The following is a 21,726-nucleotide window of genomic DNA, read 5'->3' as shown; positions in this document are numbered from 1 at the left end:
AATTTCTTTGTTAATGATTTGAAATTTCCCTTAGTAGGGGTTTAGAAAATACATACCTGGGTATAGGGGGGTATGAAGACTGGCTCAAAGCATGTTTCCTTCCTGTGAAATGAGAGAATGACAAGGGATGACTTCCGGATAAGGCTGCATTCTGTGATTCTTGTGCAGTGGTGATCAGGGATGGGAAGAGGAATCAGTATTAATTCCATCTCCATACACTACTGTCCTGAATAATTGTCTTCATTCCTGATCATTCAGTCTTAAAAGGAGTAACCTTCAGCTACCTAAGGAAGAAAAAGATGGGGTCAAGAAGTAAAAGCATCAATTATCTGAGCCAAAATTCACAGGAGAGAATACGAGTCCAGCCTCCTAGTATTCTAGAATTTCTGGTTAAAACAAAGGCATACCTTGAAAGTTTTGAGGTCCTCACAAAATAATCTTAATCAATGTAAAGATATTTTTCAATAAAGTTAAAAATAACAATAATTTTCCAACTTGGTACTAAAATATCCAGGTGGCTTGTCATGTTTGATTTAATGCATTTCTTTTTGCATCATCTTTACTGTATTGAAAATTCACCAAAAATACATATTTTAATAACTATGTTCTAGGTATTCACACTGCTTTCTCTTCTTGAAAAAATTCTAACCAGTCGAATTCCTATATATGATAAACAGCAATTTTGAAAACTGGTGAGAGTAAGCTTAAAACAAACTGTGTTTCAATGCTTTTTAAGATTTTCAAGTATTTAACAAGGCTTGTCATATTTGAGAGCATTTATAATGACATTAAAATTCTTTGCACAATATTTCCAGTATTTTATGAAATTCATATTTGATACCCAAACAGTGCACTTTTTGCACATTGCATTTTTTTTTTCAAAATTAGTGTCTCTGCACTTTCACCAGTACTTACTTCCAAAACCTGCTGGTGAACCACTGAATAGAAAAGTTCCAGGGGCCACAATATATATCTGTTTCCTTAAATGAGAGTAATTAGCTAATTTGCATTTTTATTGACTATTTTCACAGTGTCTTCAGCACTGTCCCAGGTGTTGAAAAAAACGTGGTAGAAGTGAATATAAGGCTATAGGAGTGTGTACATGCTAGTTGACAGTGTACTCAGGTAGAAACTGGAGCTTGGAATTTGGCCAGCACCTAGGTGATTTGGTAATGAAATAATGAATAAGATGTGATCTCTCCCTGGAGGAATTCTATGTAGCTGTGGTACTGGGCTCTAAGAATCTGATGAAAGCAGTTAAGTATCTATGTTGTCATGAGATCTGAGATTCACCTGGAGTCCACCCAGGAGTTTCAGGAGTTGGGGAGTGAATATGAGAAGATGACTGTTAAACAGACAAGCTGTAACTAAATTTAGAATGAAACAAGTACAGCCTAAGAACACACAACTTTAAACTATTTAAAACATTTTCTTTGGAAAATTACTGTCTGTTGATATATGTAGGCATCTGTAATTCTAAGGCTTAAACCCTATCTCTAGAGCTAATTTTCACCCCATCTACATCACCCCATGCTTAGAAACCAGTGACTTCCGGGTGTGTGTAGGAGCAGTTTGCAATCGTTTTTCCTCTTTTGACAAGCAAGCCTGATAGATGATAGATGTTATTCATCTGAGAGCTCCATTCACAGACCTTGCTCTGCCCAGGGTTATTTGCACATCCAGGCATGCCAGCTGTAACTTGGCCCCCTCTTCTTATTCAGGAAGATATTTCACAAAACACACAAATGAAAATGACAGCCCCATGTGCCCCACTATATTTCCAAAGTAAATTATTCCCTCACTCTGTGCTTTACCACTACTCATAAAATATGCCTTAAAATTAATCATAGTGTAGGTCAAAACGCCACAACTGAAAACTACGTTTCATTCTTCCATCCAGATTCTTTTGCATGATATACAGTAGAAAACATTTTCCTTTCTGAGTTCAAAGCTGATCTTGGGGTTGACTTCTCCTGTCCTCCATTGACACCTGCCACCCGCCACCTGACACACACAGGGTTCCTCTCCAGATTTCTAAACATCTTGACACACACTCTGCAGTATAAACATTCTGTCCTTGTTCTCGCTGACCAGCATATTCTCTGCCCACTTCTATACTTAGTGGGCCCCTCCTCCTCTACCTTTAAGTACAGACACAACTGTTGGTTCTTCTGGGAGACCTAAGTAAACTTACAGCTCACACTATCCCAGCTCAAAACCTCAGTAAGGATGATGGGCCCACTTCGGTGCTTCTGCACTGTTTAGTATCATGGATTCTTGGTTCTTATTTTTTCTTATTATGTCCTGTCCTTATTTTTTTCTTACTGAAGTTAGAACCCAGAGGCTTCACCCTAAGCTGCATCCTCAGCTCTCCTATTTATTTTTTATTTGAGATAGGGTCTTGCTAAGTCACTAAGTTGCCCGGGCTTTTAAACTTGCAATCCTCTTGGCTCAGCCTCCAAGAGTGCTGGGATTATAGGCATGGGGCACTACAGCAGGCTCTTATTCCTTTTTGATTATATCTGTTACATTATTCTACCTTCTTATTTTTTTGGCAGAAGTGGTCTAGGATTCCTCTTGGTTGTGGTGTTTTGCTGATTTACATTATAGAAAAAATTAATGTGCAGAGGTAAAAATGTTTGGGATGAAAAGGTACTTTTCCCTTCTGTATAATTGGCAGAATTATTTTGAAGTACTTATTTCCACGTCAGAATCCTTCCAAGTTGTCAGGAATCAATCATACAAGTTCTGTGCTTCCGTCCGATGCACCCTCTTTAATGCCTATTTGTGAGGATTTCCCCACATGCTGCCACATCCTTCAAAGGGTGGGAAGAAGAAACAGGCTTGAATTGCTGCCTTCCTATGTCTCAGCACTTCACTGAAGCATTTAAGAGGGAAAGAAATATTAACACTGTTACAGTAGTTTTCCTAGTTATCTTCAGGCTTATATATCTTCAACTAGTATGGGTACGCCCTACCCTGTACCTGTTTATTCATGATTGTGGTTATCAAAGGGAATGACAAATGAACTCAGGTCATCTGTGAGGACACACACATGCTAATCAGAAATTAGAATAATTTGGAGCTCATTCAATCAGAGTCTTGGTCATATTTTCTTTCTCTCATGTTAGGAAACAATGAAGTATAGACAAAGAGTGTAACAACTTTTATAGAAACACTAGAGCTAAGTGAAATGAGACCAGAGACTGGTATCATACATAGTTTCTTGTACAAGGGATAATCAGTCAATATTTTATTATGAGACCTGTTGTCTATTGAAGAATATTTACTCAGGACAGAGCAGGAGGAATGAAGGATGATTGGGAGAGATACATGGAGAGACTGGTTTGTTGCTCTTTCTTGCACTTGTAGATTTGAATGGCTTATATTCAAATGATGCCATATTTTCCAAAGTTATTAATTTACAATAAGAATCTTCTCAAGAATGTGGCAGTTTCATATTGGCCCTTTTATAATTTAAGCACTTCCTGGCTTTATAGGCATCTTATCAACAGGAAAAGTGAGCAGATAGTCTTAAGACAAGTTCCCAAAAACTCATTCCCTAGCTTACAAGCTACTTGGCATGTGCATGTGATATATTTTATGGAGAGCACGGCTTGATTTTTACAAAAATTTCTTTGCATCCAGTGACTTACTGCATGAGTGTTACACTCACTGTGAATCTCTGTGAGTTTGTCTTAGCTTTTGTTTCTACACTAAATGTATGGATTTATCTTTTAGATTTCCATGTAGAAGAAGCACTAGACTGGCCTGGAGTATACCTGTTACCAGGCCAAGTTTCTGGGGTTGCTCTGGACCCCAATAACAACCTGGTGATCTTCCACAGAGGTGACCATGTCTGGGATGGAAAGTAAGTCATTTTTTTGTTCAAATCATAATAAAAATGATGATATTGTCCATCAGTTTTCACTAAACTACAAATACTATTGAGAAAACTACTGTTTCTTTTGTTCATTTTTTTTAATGGTACTTTGGCGCTATGTAAAAACTGATAACTTTCCTTATGTGATGTCACAGCCACTGATAACTGTTTCCAAGATTATTAAATAATGATATGCTCAGTGATGATACTGTAATTCTGTAGTAATATGTCAGTGTTAGCTTTTCTGTTACTATGGCAGAATATCTGGAAAAAACAACTTACAGGAGAAAAGATTTATTTTCACTCTTGGCTTCAGAAGTTTCAGTCCATGGTCACTTGACTCCATGTGCCTGAGTCTTTGTAGAGGCAGAAATCATAGTGGGGAGACTGGTGGAGCAAGGCTGCTCACATCATAGCAGTCAGAAAGGAGGGAGAGGGGAAGGGGAGAGGGAACAGAGAGAGAGAGAGAAAATCAGAAAGACAGAGAGAGACTGAGAGAGCCAGGAAGAAGCCACGGACAAAATATATCCTTCCTAGCCATATCTCTACCTGCTTCATCTAATTAGGCTCCACCTTCCATTGAGTCCCTTAAACTAACATTCCAGCAGTGGATTACTCCACCAATGCAGTGAGAGCCCCCAGGATCCAACAGTGTCTCAGCTGGCAACCACGGTCCCACCACGTGGTCTTTGGGAGGCATCTCAGAGCCATACCACAACAACGTCTTTGATTTTTTATTTCCCTCTTTCTCTGTGCAATCTTCCAAGAATTATTTTACATGTATGTCTTACATTTCCTCATCACCAGTCATATTTCTGATGATGATTTTTATGAGGAAAAACGTATTTGATCTCTTAATAGCATATGTCAGTGGTGGCAAACCTATGACACGACACGTGTTATTGTGCTTTTCTTTTCAGACAAAAAGATGTTAAAATAGTTGTTTTCTTCTAAAGATGTTAATGTAGACTTGTTTTCTAAACTCAGTATTCAGATTTAATTGCCATGTTAGCAGTCTGCGATAAATGAGTTTGGGGTTGCTTACAGTTTGGCACTTGGTCTGTAAAAGATTCGCCATCACTGGTGTATGTAACAATTAACGGAAAAGAAGACATGCGCTTTAAAACAGCATCATCTCACCCACTAGTTCACGGCAAAGAGGCACTGACAGTCTGCAGCTCTTGCTTACCATTTTGCTCTCTTCTGCTTGAAATTACCTTCTCTTCCTAACAGGAACGATATTAAAACTAGTCCATTCAGTGCTTGTGGAAACATTTTGAGACTTCAAAGAGAGTGACCATAACAAGCAATCAACTAAGAAAGGTTACTGGTTGACCTACTACACAGTAAAGCTCTTTGCTGTTTTCCTGTTCTGGGTGCAGAGTGACTAAGTCCAGCAGCCTCTTTCTTTCCCTCAGCTCATCCCATGCTATTGGTAACAACCTCTGGTTGTAGCGGTTTGGTACATAAATAGTACCTTGGCCTTCACATTTTTATATACATTAACTTGATTGCTCAAATTTGACCCTTTTGTGAGCATCAAAGATTTAAAAACACTATTAGGACTAATGGCTAATGTCGCTGCTCCTTCCTCTGGGATTCTCTTTCTAACCCATCCTACCTTCTACCACCTTCTTAGTGGATTTTTATAAAAATGTCTAAAATTTATCGAGCATCTACTGTGGTCCAACAGTGTTTAAATGTTTACATAGTTACCTAGCAGGTCGTCTTATCACTATCATCAGTCACATTTTGCAGATGCAAAACCGAGTGTTTTGCCCAACGCCACGTGAGCAAGTGGAAAAGCCAGGCTTCAGGTCCTTTGTATCTAACTCTGCAGTCGGTATACTTACCTGCTTGCCTTTAGGATTGTAAGCAAATGAATGTAACTGTATTTTTAAGTTTGCTCCAGAATTTAGCAGGTTATTTTAATGCTCCTGAGAAATGAATATCCAGTTATTCATTTTCTTTCATACAAGTTTACATATGAAGGTAAAATTTAAAATATCAGTAAGTGTAATGCATCTTCTTTCACACAACTGTAAGGCCTCCTGGAGAAAACTGAGGCTGTACATGTACAGTGCAGCTGTGTCTCCTCCACTTTGAGAGATATTGATGAAACTCACTGTTGCACATATGTACATATATGTAGTTTTCTTTGTGCAGTTGAAGATGGAATTAAATCAATATTTCAAAATGAACTGGTACTTTGGTTATAGCTTTAATTGTTCTTTCTAGCTGTCAAACTTACAAGGGAAATCTGGGAAAGAGATCACTTCGGATTTCAAAGCAAACAGTTGAACTCAGCATTCCCACTTATACATCCTTTTTACATCATCTTAGTTGTTATTGAACAGCTAATGGTATTTTAACAAGCGCTTTTAAAAGGAAACTATTACTATTCATTGTAGCTTGTTCTTCATTTTAATGATATTGCTACATTTTCTGCATGGGTTTCTGGCCACATTTTACCAGACAAGAAAATTACAGCATCATTTTCTCCTATTGATACAGTTTCAGCTGGTTAAAGCTAAACTGGACAAAGTCCAAGTTTCTATTTGAATGCGATACTCATTCCAGCTAAACTACAGAGGCTGGGATCCTTCACCAGAAAAAAGTGATCAGCTAAGGCTAGCTTGGAGTAGAAGATGACACAAAACTGTGAAACAGGAGCCGTGTAAGAGCAGTTTCTGTGGCTTATATGGCAGTCCTACCTGAACAACTGCCTTTTTCCTGGCATGTATCTTTCAGTATCTTGTGGACATAGATTCCAGTTTTATTGCCAAAGCCCTGATATGTTTCCCTGCCAAATGGCACCACCCAACCATTGCTGTTGAAAATGTCAGACTTTAGAGAAAACTGCGATTTTACTCATTGACTGCATTTCTTCTTCTTCATCTTTGTGTCTTAGCTGTAAGGGTGTCCTTATGTCTCTTTCCCTCACCTTTGCTGGTATTGCCTGTTGGCCTCTAGCTGCCGTTGCAAGAGGTTTCAAGAAAAGTCTTTTCTAGCCTTTAGATATGTTTCCAGCTCTCTGCTTCATTATCATGAAGAGAATTAGAAGTAGATCACTCTGTGGTCATTTTTAAAAGGAAAATAGGTATGATTTGTTCAAAGAAAAGATGACATTTGTCTCTGTTCTTTGAGTGGCCATCATGCGTAACCATCTGTCATTTATGTACAGTGGTGCCTCGGTTCACGGACTTTATTTGTTCCACCATTTTGGAAAGGATGGCCGTGTTTGTGTGAAAGGTGGCTGTGGTCATGTTTGTCTCCCAATGTAGAGTTTGCAAACAAAAATAAAATTCTTCCAAATGCTTTTGTTTGTAAATGAAATTGTTTGAAAACAAAAAGTATTCATGAACCAAGGTACCGCTTACACGCCACATTATGTAAATTAAACAGAGTACGCACTTTTTCCTCCCCAATAAAAATTCCAAGTACTGTGCAAAAAAAAAAAAAAGATAATACCTTTCTCTGTAACATATGATGTACTGATGAGACACAATAGAAATTAAAGATGAGGTAGAAATCACATTCTTGTTGCTACATTCTGGATAAAAAAGTGAGAAATACTATGATAATTTTCCTTGGAATCTTTCTCATTCTAGTTTTCAAGTTTACAAAATTCTAAGTTCCATAGGGTGGGGACCTGCTGTAAATCACACCTAAGCTCTCTCTATCACATACTTCTGAGATGGTCAGTTTTTTTATGTATCAAACAGTGCTTGAGGTTAATAATAATGCCTAATTAATATTCATGACCCAAAGCTCCCTTGATAACATTGCATCAACTGTCTTTATAAATATAATTACTCTTCATTATTATCTGTACCTGAAAAGACAGATCAGCTTTTACTCTTCTAAACCATACTAAATAAGTATGGCCACTAAAATAATATAAATAATAATAAATCACTTAACCTCTGAAGAAGGATGATCATTTGCTTTCTCAATCTGATTTTCATTTTCCTTTTGTGTGTTCCTGTCTTCAGAATGACTACTGTAAGAATTTTCTTCTAGCAGAAATAGGAAATGCCTATTGCCAGCAGGGAGTAATGAAACTTTAAAGAACCTCTTGTCTGCCCTGATGTTAGGGCAGCATGGCAGCTAAAGCTCTTTAATCTTTAAATGCCTCCCAGCAGGAGCTGGGTAGCTCTTCTCTCAGTAGCAGCTGTTCCTGGGTCTCTGTCTTAAAATCACCATCCCAATCAAAGGCTTGCTTCTTGGCCTTCCTTTCCTGTATCTCAGCTATGCTTGGGTCTTACCAAGCAGAACTCACATCACATACCCACTTAATTAAACTCCAAGTCTTGCCCCTAAGTGTTAGGTGCCTTACGTCATTTATCATTTCTTCATGTGGAGTTGGAAGGAACCTTGGGAGTTGTTATCACCTTGGAGTCTTTCTGTAACCAATAGCAGGGAAAACCCAATACAAACTAGCTTAGGGAAAGAAGAAATTCATTACTGTGTATAAATGAAAGCTTTGAAAGGTATAGTATCCCACACACATCACCAAGATCAACCTTTCAACTCATTTTCTCCTGGTTGCTCTGTTTCTGGGCCTTGCCTAAGCTGTCCTTCCAAAGTTCAGAATCAGCTTATCACACTAATTTCACAGAAGATGCATTCTATAGTCCCTGATACATCAACAGAAAATTCAGAGTGTTTTCATAGCGTTCCTGGTCTCACTTATCTCCTCCATCCTTGAGCCAATCTCTGTGGACAGAAGAACAAAATCCACTCTGCTTATGCCTGTCTTTTGTGCTACCCGTGGAATATGAGTAAATTCAACATCATTTGGAGCAAATGGGCTGAGAGTGGGCTTCAGAATGTTGAGTCATCAATGAAAAGCTGAGGTCTCATTCCTACAAATGGGGTGATGATACACAGTGGACATCCACAGCGGCAAATGTCCACAGGGCACCTTCTTGCCCAAAGCACACATGTTCAGTGCCAAGCAGTTCCCTAGATGTGGACATGCTGTCTAATCGTAAGACCCATCTAGATGTTATACAGTTCTTAATTGTGTGAAACTCAAATCCGGGTCCACTCCCATGGCAATAATTCCGAATGACCTTGCTCCCATTTTTCCACATCAATTATTTGCATTTTTGAAGAAAGATTTCTCTTCTGTAGGTTGAACATCCCTCACGTCCTTAACCAGTCTTCATGTTAACAGGATTACTTTCATCTGAAGGCACTTTGGTCTCTCAGGACTTTAATGTGTTTGGTTTATAAGTGCCCGCAATACCTCCTGTATTGTATCTCATTGGTGATGTAATTACTTTCTCACTATCTAGTGCTATAAAAAGGACTGTATTCATTTTTCAGCAGTTACATCACAAAGTTGCCTTATGTTGAATTTTTAATATACTAAAATGTTCAAATATATTTTGTGAGATTATATGAAAAATTTTCCTGGAAATTTATATTCATACACTGTTTCTAAAATAGTGAAGTTAAGACTTTGTTTCATTTTATTGATTTTACATTTTTTCAATTGACAATTATCATTTTAATCTGAATTAGCAGAGAATGAGCCGTCCTTCCTATCCTTGCATTAGGTCTGCTTGATGGGCATGCCTTTCATATTTTATCAGTGTTGTTTATAAAATGGGAAAGGTTAGCTTTGCAAGTTTTATTCATAAGAAATTCGTACTTTTCATGGAATCCTGCAGATAGCTCACAAACAATCTTTTAATCAATGCTTTGTAAAATTTTGCCTATATCTACTGTTTTAGAAATCTATTATTATTCCTAACTTTAAAAATATCAGTTCAATGTTTGGCTCACCAGTTTTCTCCAGTCTCAGTTAAGAAATCTGCCTCTACATACGCAGTATTTTCATACCTTAAGATTTAACTGGGCCTGCAATACAGAGGTCAAAGTGACTGAACGGTGCTTACTGTCTTTATATCAGGAAGAAAACTGGGTCCAATAGAAAACCTACACACCACACCCTTCTTTCTTATACTGCCTTTTCACGCCTTGTTTACACCATTGCCTCCCTTTCATGGCGGTTTCTTTCATTCTTCTTTTTTATTTAACTACTGTTCCATGTCTTCTGCTTATGTGCCCTGAACTTGAATCAGGGGGCTTCTCCAGTCTAATGGAGGATGTTAGTAAGACAAAGCCGCAGTTTTAAAAGATAAGAGAGACCTCAAGTTGGATCTTGCTCTCAGTTTCCTAGCTTGGAGCTTGCATCGAGGCGTGTGAATTCCCTGATCTTGTTTTTTCTTTTAAATAAGAGCTTTAGCAGTTGCATCATACTGTTGAATAACAAAATGCAAGGGACTTGTTCCCCGTGGCCTTAGCGACAAGATCACCCAGAGGCCTCTGCCACGATACCTTGTTCTTTGTTCTCTTCATCCTATTTGTGGTGTCTGTAGGTCGAGGTTATCAGACACTCAGCAGTCATTCTGGCTTGGTCAGTCTTCCTAGTTTCCTCATCCCGGGGATTTTATTTTTGCAATGTGTACATGTATTGAGGAGTAAGTGTTTCAGCATAATATTAAATTATATCCCATGTAGAGTGTCTGGATTTTGCATGCTATGTTTTTACTTTCCTAACATTGAAGACACATTTTCATTTATTTTCACACATGGAAACCTATGACTGTTTCCTTAGCTTCCTAATTTATATAATTACCACATTATATCTCACTTCTTTCTTCAGTTGCCATTATTTATTTTGCATTCCTTTAATTTTGATTGATGGCACCAAAGTTTATTTTCTCCTTAGTCTAGTTCTTTTTGTGTGTGTGTGAATATAGCAAAGCATTTCTTCTCAGCCTTATTTAAACTGTTTGATTAGCTGCTAATGTGCAAAATCATTAATGAGGAATTCAAACTGCTAAAATAACGAACTGATGAATTCCAGCCCATAGGCCTCAGTGCAGTCTTTTCAGCTGAGTGCTTTTTCAGAGAAGCAAACAAAAATCATCAGTGCTCCAGGCACTGCGTGAAATGTGCAGGGTATTATTATATCCTGTAAAAAGTTAAATGTGGTTGAAATAAAGACCTCTCTGCAGCTTATAATGTGGGGTAGCTGCTTTAGAAAACGAAATAAGCAGTTTGCTATAGCAACAGTGTATCCAGCTCTATAATCTGACATCCATTTGTGAACTGCTCAAGGGTTACCTTTCTTTGTGCTACTTTCTTTGGCAGGCTTGGTGCATGTGTACATGCATGTGTGTGTGGGGGGGTTCTCATTTAAGAAAAAAAATCTATTTCTTTTATTAGTTGCCCTGTGTAGCACCAGGGACCAGCTATCAGTTCTAGGAAGTCTGGCCATCCCAAATGAAAGCTTTAGGGCCAGAGGACCAACCCAAATGAGTGACTAAATGTCCCTTGATGCTGCCAGTTTAAACATATAGGCATTGTTAAAGGGCATCACAAAGATTTTAAATGACAGGCTCAGGCCTACTGAGTTATGATTCATTCCTTGAAAGTTATATTCTTCCTAAGAATTCTGCATTTTCTTATCTGTTATTTGTGTTGCTAATGTAAATTAATATATTTAAATGGTATTAATAATGTCTTCTCTCTGAATTTTGTTTTGTTATACTGTTTTCTTTGTGTCATTTTTTTCTTTGCTTTTAGGGAATGTAGCTTTATGAATAGATTCTAATCAGTACATTCAGAACGTGCTTACTCACTGAGACCCTTAGAAGACACAGGGGAAGAGTAATGATAATAATGTGTATAATCATAAACATATGGAAAGTGGCTAGTTTTATGCAACAGGTAAAATGCCCTTTTTATATGAAGATGGCATGAATATAATTTAGGCTTGAAATAAAACAAAAAATGCAGCTATTTAGTTGTTATATTATAACAACATACTGGGAAATATGTATCTTGGTAAGCTGAGAAATCTATTTCCAGTGGATCCAACTTGTGATGATAAAAATCTAACATATTCATTCTTTAATTTTATTTTCACTAATTGTACTATTTCACAATTCACTATTAAAAGACCAAAAAGTAGATAATGAAATAAAATTTGATGAGCCTCAAATTAGCTTATTTTATTATGTATCATCTCTACTAAAAAATTGAAATATCTAGACTATAGGTGTGCATGCCCATATACAAATTATTTGTGACAGCAAAACATCAATTACTTGATACATTTTTTTCTACATTTGTGAGCAAAACAGAACAATACCACTAGTAAAGAGTATTCCTCACTTGATTATTCATCAGCTGAAATGTTTGTCCTTTAAACTGACTGGCATAGAATTGTGGGTCCAAATAATTTATCTCTTCCTTAACAGGTTTTTTTGTTTGTTTGTTTTTTGCTTTTTTTCTTGGAAACCAAGCCTAGAGCTTTAAGTCAGTCACTCTGATCTTACATGGCTGCCAGTATGCAATATTTATATTTTTAAATATTTGAGTATTTGGAGAAAAACACTGAAGCTATAAGAAATGGTTTGAGTTAAAGAAATTAATTGTGTGTTCCTGGAGAGACTGAGAATCCCCTTTCTGCTTTATCACGATCCATAATTTGTAGGAGTGATTACTTTTTTGGTCTAAAACAATTTGACCAGATATTTAGGATTAATGATGAATATTTAAGAACAAGACAGAGAAAGGACACAGTTATCCTAAAGAATTGCTGGAGGAACCAGAAGCAGGTAAATATATCCAGCTTCCCTATATTTCGTCATTCTTTGGAGGAGGTAGAGCATTAAGTGTGCGAAGGTGTAATGTGCCATCAGTTTGAAGATATACAGCACTCCACTGGGATGTCACAATTACTAGCTGTCGATGAGTCAAAACCCTATTTACAAATAAAAGGGATGGCATTTCATAAGAACTGTGAGGGTTTGTTAATTTTCTGTATTACTAAATCTTAGGGAGGGGTGAAGTAGAAAAGTAATATAGGAGTATATTCCATGGTCACACAAATAAACTACTAATCAAGGAAATTTTTTAAGATATAAGAGGAAAGGGAAATATAAACAGTGGATTTTATCAATATCAACATTCTAGCTGTGTTATTGTATGCAGTTTTGCAAAAGGCTACCATTCAGAGAAACTGGGCAAAGAACAGTTTGTATTACATATCATTTCTACTATGGTGTTTCTTAAAGCTACATGTGAGTCTGTAATTATTTCAATGAAAATTTCCTTTTAATAATAGAGGGAGGGACTGGGGATTTAGCTCAGTGGCACAGCGCCTGCATGGCAAGTGCAAGGTCATGAGTTCAATTCCTGGTACCGGAAGAAAAACAAAACAAACAAAACAAATAATAGAGGGAAAAGGTTATAATTCTTAATAATTAAAGGAAGCGTAATTCACACATTACTCAGATATCTATTATGCCTTCACAAAGCACTGAAATGTTTCCGAATAATGAGGAGTATAAAACTTAAACCTTAGAAGAGCAAATGACCAGGCTGGTGGTGGCATGCCTGGAATTCCAACTACTCAGGAGGCTGAGGAAGGAGAATTGTAGGTTTGACTGCAACCTGGGCAATGTAGCAAAAGAAAACTAAAAATTTAAAAGACTGTTGGGGATGTACCTCAGTACTAGGATACTTGCCAAGCATCTGAGGCCCAAAGTTTAATACAGTGAGGGGATAAAGAATCTTCATTCTATCACAAATAAATGTGAAACTTAGAACATGCATTCTTGATGTGCTGAACTTTAGTTATCCAATATCATGGTGAAGTTGGAAAAAAATGATGGTTAATCCAGTACCATTGTTTTACAGAGAAATACTTGGGATGTGTTAAGTAAATAACAGACTCAAAATAGTTTCAGATACAGAAAAATTCCTTGGTGTCCATAGTGGCAACAGGGACTGCATGTTTGCCTTGTACCAGTTGCCCCTGATTTACTGACACCTTCTATATCCTGACATTGCTTTCTGTCTAACAAAATTTCACATATCAATTCAATAAAGATTCCATGAATATTTTAGGTCTGTTTTGTCAGTTCTACTTCCATTTCATAAATTTATATATTTCTTTAGATACCGCCATGTACTTTTAGCTGTACAAAGTAGCATATGTAAACAGTTTTACTTAAGTTTTAGGTTGACAAAGCTGAATCAATATTTTGTGCTCAGCCAAATGCATCATTAATAAGAGCCCCTTCAGGGACTTACTGTTATCTTTTAGGAAAAATACACCCTGAAGACTAACATTTAAGAAGCTGAAATAATAGTGTGATGAATATTTTTATTGGCAAGAGAAAGTTTATTTACATTTTTTGTTCCCCTATTGGGATTCTATATAAGTTCCATAAAAATGTCAACTAACTAATCAATGGGTGCATTTCAGATTTGAGAGATCTGTCACCTTCCCAAATTGTGAATATATCTCAATAGATATTTAATGTTACTCAGGTTCTTCTTTCATTCATCCAGTGGAACTACAAAACAGTAATAATTGTTCACAGCTTTTTCCGAGACTGTAAAGGAAATCCTATTTTACAGAAATATTTGTTGACCATTCATTGAAATCATCCCACTGGAAAATATGCATATTTATGTATTTATTTTATGTACACTCGCACTCAACTGTCTGATCATCTAATACACTTTTTGGAAAATATAAGTTGGTTATTTGTTGCTTGTCTTGGCCATGTGTCTCATGAACATACACAGTAATTCCCACTCCTTTGTGGTTTTACTTTCCATTGCTCCAGTTACTTGCAGCCAACCATAGTGTGAAAATATTAAATCAGAAATTCCGGAAATAAATAATTCACACATCTTAAGTTGTGCAGTGTTTTGTGTAGCATGATAAGATCTCCTCCAGCCTTCCTGGGACATGATTCATCCTTTTGTCCATCATACCCACTACCTGTCAAATACTCACTTAATGGACATCTCTAGGCTGACTTGAGGTTTCACAATGCTTGTGTTCATGTCACGCTTATTTTACTTAATAATGTCTCCAAAACTCAAGAGTAGGGATGCTTACAATTTTGTTACAGTATAATTTTTTTAACTTCTTTTCTTTATTTTAAAGAGAATAAAAAATAAGAAAACCAACATTAAAAATGATGCAGAATTTCAAAACAAAATGATGGAAATCAACAGTGGTTGTTATATTGTATATTGTTATCTTCAAATTAGTTGTTCAGATTACCAGATATAAGCATGTAAGATTGTTCAAACCATATAAACACTAACTGTTTCTTTCAGTGAACTAATAGAAATTAGTAGTACAATTATCTTAGCTATCTTGGATAGATATATAATTTTTAACCTTGCTTCTTTCTTTTCTCCTTCCCCTAGCAGTTTCTTTCCCTTTCACAATACCTATTGTACTGTTCGGATTTTATTTACTCTTTCAGTTTTTTACCCTAGGGAGCCTAGGATGTGAGGAAAAAGGCACCCTTCTCCAGTAAATTTTTTTTTATTAGTAATGTTGTTAATCTTTTACTGTGCCTAACTTGTGCCTGAAACATTATCATAGATACATAAGTGTGATAGTTATATTGTCATTATCATCAATTTCAGAGATGCCTAGCAGATTAGTGAAGTATACTTGGGGTGTGTCTGTGTGGGTCATGGGGATCTGACTTTGGCAACTGTCTCTGGTCTCGGGCCTCTTTTTCTCTGGCTCTTCGCCTGTTCTCTTTTCCCTGGCTGCCCTGAGTTAAGCAGATGTGTCTACCATGCCTTTTGCCCATCATGTTCCTGCCTTGGAGCCACCTGACTGTGGACTGAAACCTCTGAAACCATGAGCGAAAATAAATCTTCCCTCTGCTAAGTGGTTTTCCTTGAGTAATTGATCACAGCAACAGAAAGCTGACTAATACAGTGTGTCTATGAGAAGGGAAGAGGGTACATAGAGTTTGGTTCTCTCTGTGGTTTTAGGCATCCTCTAAGATCCTGAAGCATATGCTGCAAGGATAAAAAAGACTGCTGGAATTTCTCAAGCGGAATTGAAATAAGCAAAATATCTGTAATAACTGTCAGTTTAAGGAACGTATTGCTATGTTTACTTCTTGAAATAGGAACATAAATTTAAAATACATATACTTAGCATTTTGTTATCTAAAATGTACTGAGTTGAAAAGCAGAAATTGTCACAGTCATCTTCCCTTTTAAGCTTAATATTCTGTAGTTGTCCATTTTGTACTTAGAGAAAAGCTGTAATGTAAAAGTTTGGGATTTTTCAACAAATATTTGCACATTAACTATTTTGCACATTCTGTGTCTCTCCTTAGAGTGTGTGTTCACATGTTGTACCTATGGAAAGCACAGTGGCACATGCTTTGGATCATTACCCTTCCAATACCATTATCATTGCAGGGAATGTAAAAATAAGTCAGACTTTCTTTTTCTAATTTGAAAGAAAATATCTATTGAATTATAAAACTTGAAGAGTTTTCAAAACTTTTAGCTACTTTAGAAGTTCTAGATCAGTATTTCTCAAACTCTGCTGTGCACGTGAACCAGCTGGGCATCTTAGGAAAATGAAGGTTGTAGACTAGCAGATCTGAAACTGCATTTTCCAGAAAAGCCAATGCAGAAGCTCTGTGGAAGGCCCTAATTCTAATGAGATATAATAGAATACAAAAGACAGAGCAGAAGTCAAATATGTCTCAGGCTTTGTGTGGGGGCCAAATTGAGAATCTCAACTGAGTAGATTACATTTCTCATTTACAGGATCATGTTATATCCTGTAGATATATATAATGACAGTTTTTATTTATAATTTTAAAATATTAGGTTCTAATTTCATGTGGATTTTCTGATTGTCTGTTTTCCATTTTAATGTATTTTATGTAGCTCCTTTGATAGCAAGTTTGTTTACCAACAAAGAGGACTTGGGCCAATTGAAGAAGATACCATTCTTGTTATAGATCCAAATAATGCTGCAGTGCTCCAGTCCAGTGGGAAAAACCTGTGAGTTAAATCACTTATATTAAGACTTGTAGTACATATAGTGGGTATAAGCTTTATCACTGAGTCTTGAAAAAGTACACTGTCCAACTATCCTTTTAAGAAAGCAAGAAACTAATTTGGCTATTCCAACTTTCATTTTTAGATAGGTGGTTCTAAATCTGAATTAGATATTAGAATAATTTGTAGGGATGGAGATAGAGCTCAGTGGTACAGTATCTCCCTGGCAAGCATAAGGTCCTGAGTTTGGTTCCAGGTACCAAAAAATAATAATTTGTGAACCTTAAAAGAATTATGTTCAGATAGCCATTGGCCATTTGTGTGTCATCTTTTGAGAGATTGCTATGCAGGTCCTTTGCTCATTTCAAAATTGTTGAGAATAAATTTCAAACATTCTCACCACAAAAAGTATTTGAGGTTATGAGTAGGATAATTAGCTTGATTTCATCAGTATCCATTGTATGCATGTATCATTACATCACACTGTACCCTGTAGATATATATATATGTAGATATATAGTAATAATTTTTTCTTTATAATTTTAAAAGATTAGGTTCCAATTTCACCTGAGGTATAGCCAATATGGCTGTTCTAATATGTAATAAAGCATGCAAGAGCCATTGATACATATAGTTAGTGAATTAGACTGCTAGTCAGATTTGAAGATTTTTTAAAAAATTCTCCAGCAGAAAAGATGCATACTGAATTCACCAAGTAATCACTCTTAGGAAAAAGAGCTGCTCCCCATCTGGAATGAAGGCCGAACACATATCATTTTCAGCGTTCCTTAGCATGCAGATGTAATTTGGCTTTAAAAGCCGCATGCTATTTGGTCTGATTTCCTAGATGGTGTTTGGCAGCCAAAGCAAAATGTTGGCTGATTTTCATGGTTTTGAAGGAAAGGGACACCTGCTTACAGAGTTTCCTCAGCCATTGTGACCTGGCAGCTTCAAGAACTAGACCCTGCTCCATCTGCTTCCGCACCGGCAAGGCCAGCTCCTTTGAAAGGCAGGGAGCCATTGCTTTGGAAGCAGCTGCTAGTGGTGATGGCAATAATGAGGCTTAGGTTTTTCAAATAGTATTCTCAGATGATGAGTCAGAAGCCAGATTCTAACACCAGCTCTGCCCCTCTGTGCTGAACCTGTCTGTTTGGAGCTGTATCCAACAGAGGCATCCATATCCCAGAAAAGAATTAGGAGAAAAAGCACGAACAACCCCTACAAAGTCAGCTTGGCCACAGTGAGTGTCAATGTTGAAAGAAAATCATAACCTTCACTTTCAGTCTCCAAATACTTCTATTAATTAGTCTAGGTCAGATTGTTACAGTCTCAGTTTACACAAGAAAATCTGTGGTGCCAGCCCTGTAGGAAGGCAAGAAGCTGACTGATAAGGCTTTTGTATTGTCAGGTGTCATATGCCCAGAACCACCTGAACATACGGCCCCAGTGTTGATTAACTCTGTCCAGGTTCCTTAAACCTGTGGCCTCCATCTACGTTAGCTCATAATTCTATTATGTAGATCACCCGGGGGATTTGCCGCATGCATTACCTTTCTCTAATGACTGTCCAGCCCTCCGCTTCAATTTGCCAGAATGATCACAGTCCTGTGTTTTATTGTCTTTAGTAGGCACTTGGAAAGCTTCTACGCCATATATGTAATATTTTACATTAAAATTGTATTTCTTTAAAGTATATTTTAATTATTTATACTATCGAAACCCATTGGTATTTCTGTAAACAATTTGTTTTGTACATATCTCTAAAATGATAATATTTGTGATATATGCCATTCTTCATAATAGATATTCATAAAGTTTGTAAGCTTTATTTCTAGATTTTCATGGGATTATATGTTACACTTTTTCTAAGAGATTTCTGTTATAGCATGTATTCTTACTGCACACTTTATTTTGTTTTTTTCTATAATAATACAAATAGACACTTAATAACTTATAAAGTTATATTGCCTTTACGAATGAATTAAAAGGAAATTACTCGTGTGTATGCTTGGGGAATAAATACATCATGAAACAATCATTTTTGTTTTACAGGTTTTACTTGCCACATGGCTTGAGTATAGATAAAGATGGAAATTACTGGGTCACAGATGTGGCCCTTCATCAGGTAATTTTCCCGTTTGGCGGTATTCAAACGAAAGAAAATAGGGTTAAGTTCTCAAAATGTTCTAAATCTATCGGACTCTTTTTTCATGACCCATTAAATTTACAACAGAAGATGAACAGCCCTGTTTTACTTCTGCTTGTAAACAAAAGTGGCTTAGAAGCAACAGGAAGTTGTTTTTCACAGCTCTGCCATCTGGAAGTTTGAGATGGGGTAGCAGCTTGGGTGGGTTCTGCTGAGGGCCCTCCTCAGGGTTTCCCCCCACCAGGTTTTCACTGCACCCTCACATGATAGAAAGAGTGAAAGCGTATTCCTGTGTCTCTGCTTACAGCAGCACTAACCCTGTTCAGGAGGGCTCTCACTTTATGCCCTTCTTACCTCCCGGAAGCCCCGCTTCCTAATACCATCATGTTTCATCATGTGGTAAGGATTTCATCGTGAATTTGCGAGACTCAGGTAGTCAGTCCATATTAATCCATACTTAAAATTTTTCTGTTAGAACTCTGTGCTAGAAAAAGTTAATATGTGAAATATCGAGTCATTCTTCTCTCTTGGGCTGGCAACAAGCTTAGGGCCAGCCTTGGAGCATGGCTAGAGTATCTCCAAGAGTCCTCTTGACCTCCTTCTTGAAGGCAAATGTGGACTTTCTACATTTCCTTTTATTTCCTGTGTCCCTGAGTCTTGGGTCTATTTATTACTTGTGCTTTCTGCTTTCTTTCCTAAGCCACTTTACTCTTCCACAAATTGAGCCATGGTCCCTAGTTTACAAAATATATATATTTTTATACATATATATGTAAAAATCAAGCATTTTGTCCTTTTTCAGAAATATTATATTTCAGTCACAGAAGAGTCTTCAAGTCTTTTCCCCATGTAAGATAAGCTTGTTAAGCATAACAGGTGGCAAAGAACCCAGACAAAAACTAGAACTCAGAAGACTTCCTATCAGCTAGATAACCTTGAGCAAACCATTTAATCTCTATAAGCTTATTTGTTAAGTGAAGGGTTCAGACCAAATGATTTCTAGGGCCCCATTCAGTTCTAAAAAGTATCTTGGTTTGAGTACCTGGGAGCTGATACTCTAGTTGCTTGTGCAAATGGGAGTAGGGTGATAATAACCATGAAAAGGTAAGTAAGGTTTTGTATTTTTTTAAGGTGTTCAAACTGGATCCAAACAGTAAAAGGCCTCTCCTAATCCTGGGAAGGAGCATGCAGCCAGGGAGTGACCAAAATCACTTCTGCCAGCCCACTGATGTGGCTGTGGACCCAGGCACTGGAGCCATCTATGTGTCTGATGGTTACTGCAACAGCCGGATTGTGCAGTTTTCACCGAGTGGAGAGTTCGTCACACAGTGGGGAGAAGGTACCCAACTCTTAACCACTAATTTCAACTCTCAGCCTCTGTTGTCTGGAGCCAGATATTGGCCACTGCTCACATTGTTTAGGATGTAAGCGTCCTCTACAGTGGGGGAAAAAAAAAAAAACAAGACTACTATATACATCCAGTTGGCTTAGTCACACGTACACCACATACACACACACACGCACACATACACAGGCACATGTGAACACAGGTCTCATAAGGGAAAAAGCATACTTCCACCAAAAACTTGTCCAAATAGAAAGCCTGTAACATGTTTGCAGGTAAGAGATACTATGGAATAAATTCATAAACCACTGTATTTGTCCCCTGGTTCCATATATGTAATGGTTTCCTATCATGATGTTGGGAAAATTGCAGAACCAGAGAGTCAGACTTTGAATGCTGATGTAGGCTGTGTGTCTGAGACTTTCCTTTGTTCTGTAGGGACGTCCGGGAGCAATCCTAAGCCAGGCCAGTTCAGCGTCCCGCACAGTTTGGCCCTTGTGCCTCATGTGGGCCAATTGTGTGTGGCAGACAGGGAAAACGGTCGGATCCAGTGCTTTAAAACTGACACCAAAAAATTTGTGAGAGAGATTAAGCACGCATCCTTTGGAAGAAATGTGTTTGCCATTTCATATATACCAGGTATTTCGTTTTCTGTGGCTCTGTTTTTGTCATTTGCTTTATCCTAATGTACATTTTGTAACTTTTTCTTAAGTGGTTGAGGATGTCTTAGATCTCAGATCTTAAAGTATCTTAAAAATGTTAGCACATTGTAAATCATTCACAAGTCAGGTGCCACCGTTCCTTGTATAAAAAGAGTGAGGACTCAAACAAGATTTAACAGCTGTTTCTATTGAGTTTAAAAATACTCTCATTCATTTTTATTTTCCTTAACTATGATAATCTGATCTACTATGAAATAATTAATATTGTTTTCTATGTAATTATCAGATTTTATATATATATACATATGATAAAATCAGCACCCAAAATACTTCTGTTTTAACCAGGCACAGTGGTGCCTGTAATCCAAGCACTCTAGGAGGCTGAAGCAGGAGGATTATAAATCTGAGTTCTGCCGGGACAACTTAGTGACCTTCGAGAAACTTGTTTCAGAATAGAACATGATAGGGTTTACACTGGGTTCAATCTTCAATAAGACAAATACATAAAATAAATGAGGTTTTTGTCTATTAGGAGAAACAACCAACCAGCAAAATCTCACTTTCAAATATATTTTCCTGACTTTAAGAAATTTCAAAGAAAAATTGAAAAAAAATCAGGCTTATAAAATAAAATATATATCATTCATTTTACAACATGACAGCATGATTTCTTTAAAAAATAAATGCTGAACAACTTAAAATATAAAATTAATGCAAACTTTAAATATACATTTTGTGCCAGGGATATAGCTCCGTGGCACAGTACCTTGCTTGGCAAGCACAAGGTCCTGAGCAAGTCCTGTTACATATATAT

The 21,726-nt window shown here is 37.1% G+C and overlaps 1 protein-coding gene across 1 annotated transcript in view; it reads left to right on the top strand.

Moving 5' to 3' along the window:
• The window catches only part of Pam (peptidylglycine alpha-amidating monooxygenase), a gene marked incomplete at its 5' end in the record, with an annotated part of 154,625 nt that overhangs the window by 113,150 nt on the left and 19,749 nt on the right, over nt 1-21,726 (top strand). The window contains 5 exon segments of the mRNA XM_013512971.1: nt 3,742-3,871; nt 16,646-16,762; nt 18,812-18,884; nt 20,037-20,244; nt 20,689-20,889. Coding sequence (XP_013368425.1) covers nt 3,742-3,871; nt 16,646-16,762; nt 18,812-18,884; nt 20,037-20,244; nt 20,689-20,889 — 729 coding nt within the window.

This window comes from Chinchilla lanigera, unplaced genomic scaffold (genome assembly GCF_000276665.1).
Source record: "Chinchilla lanigera isolate Chin_1 unplaced genomic scaffold, ChiLan1.0 scaffold00017, whole genome shotgun sequence".
Taxonomy (NCBI): domain Eukaryota; kingdom Metazoa; phylum Chordata; class Mammalia; order Rodentia; family Chinchillidae; genus Chinchilla; species Chinchilla lanigera.
Note: the sequence above shows the minus strand (reverse complement) of the source record. Positions and strands in the feature narration are given on the sequence as shown.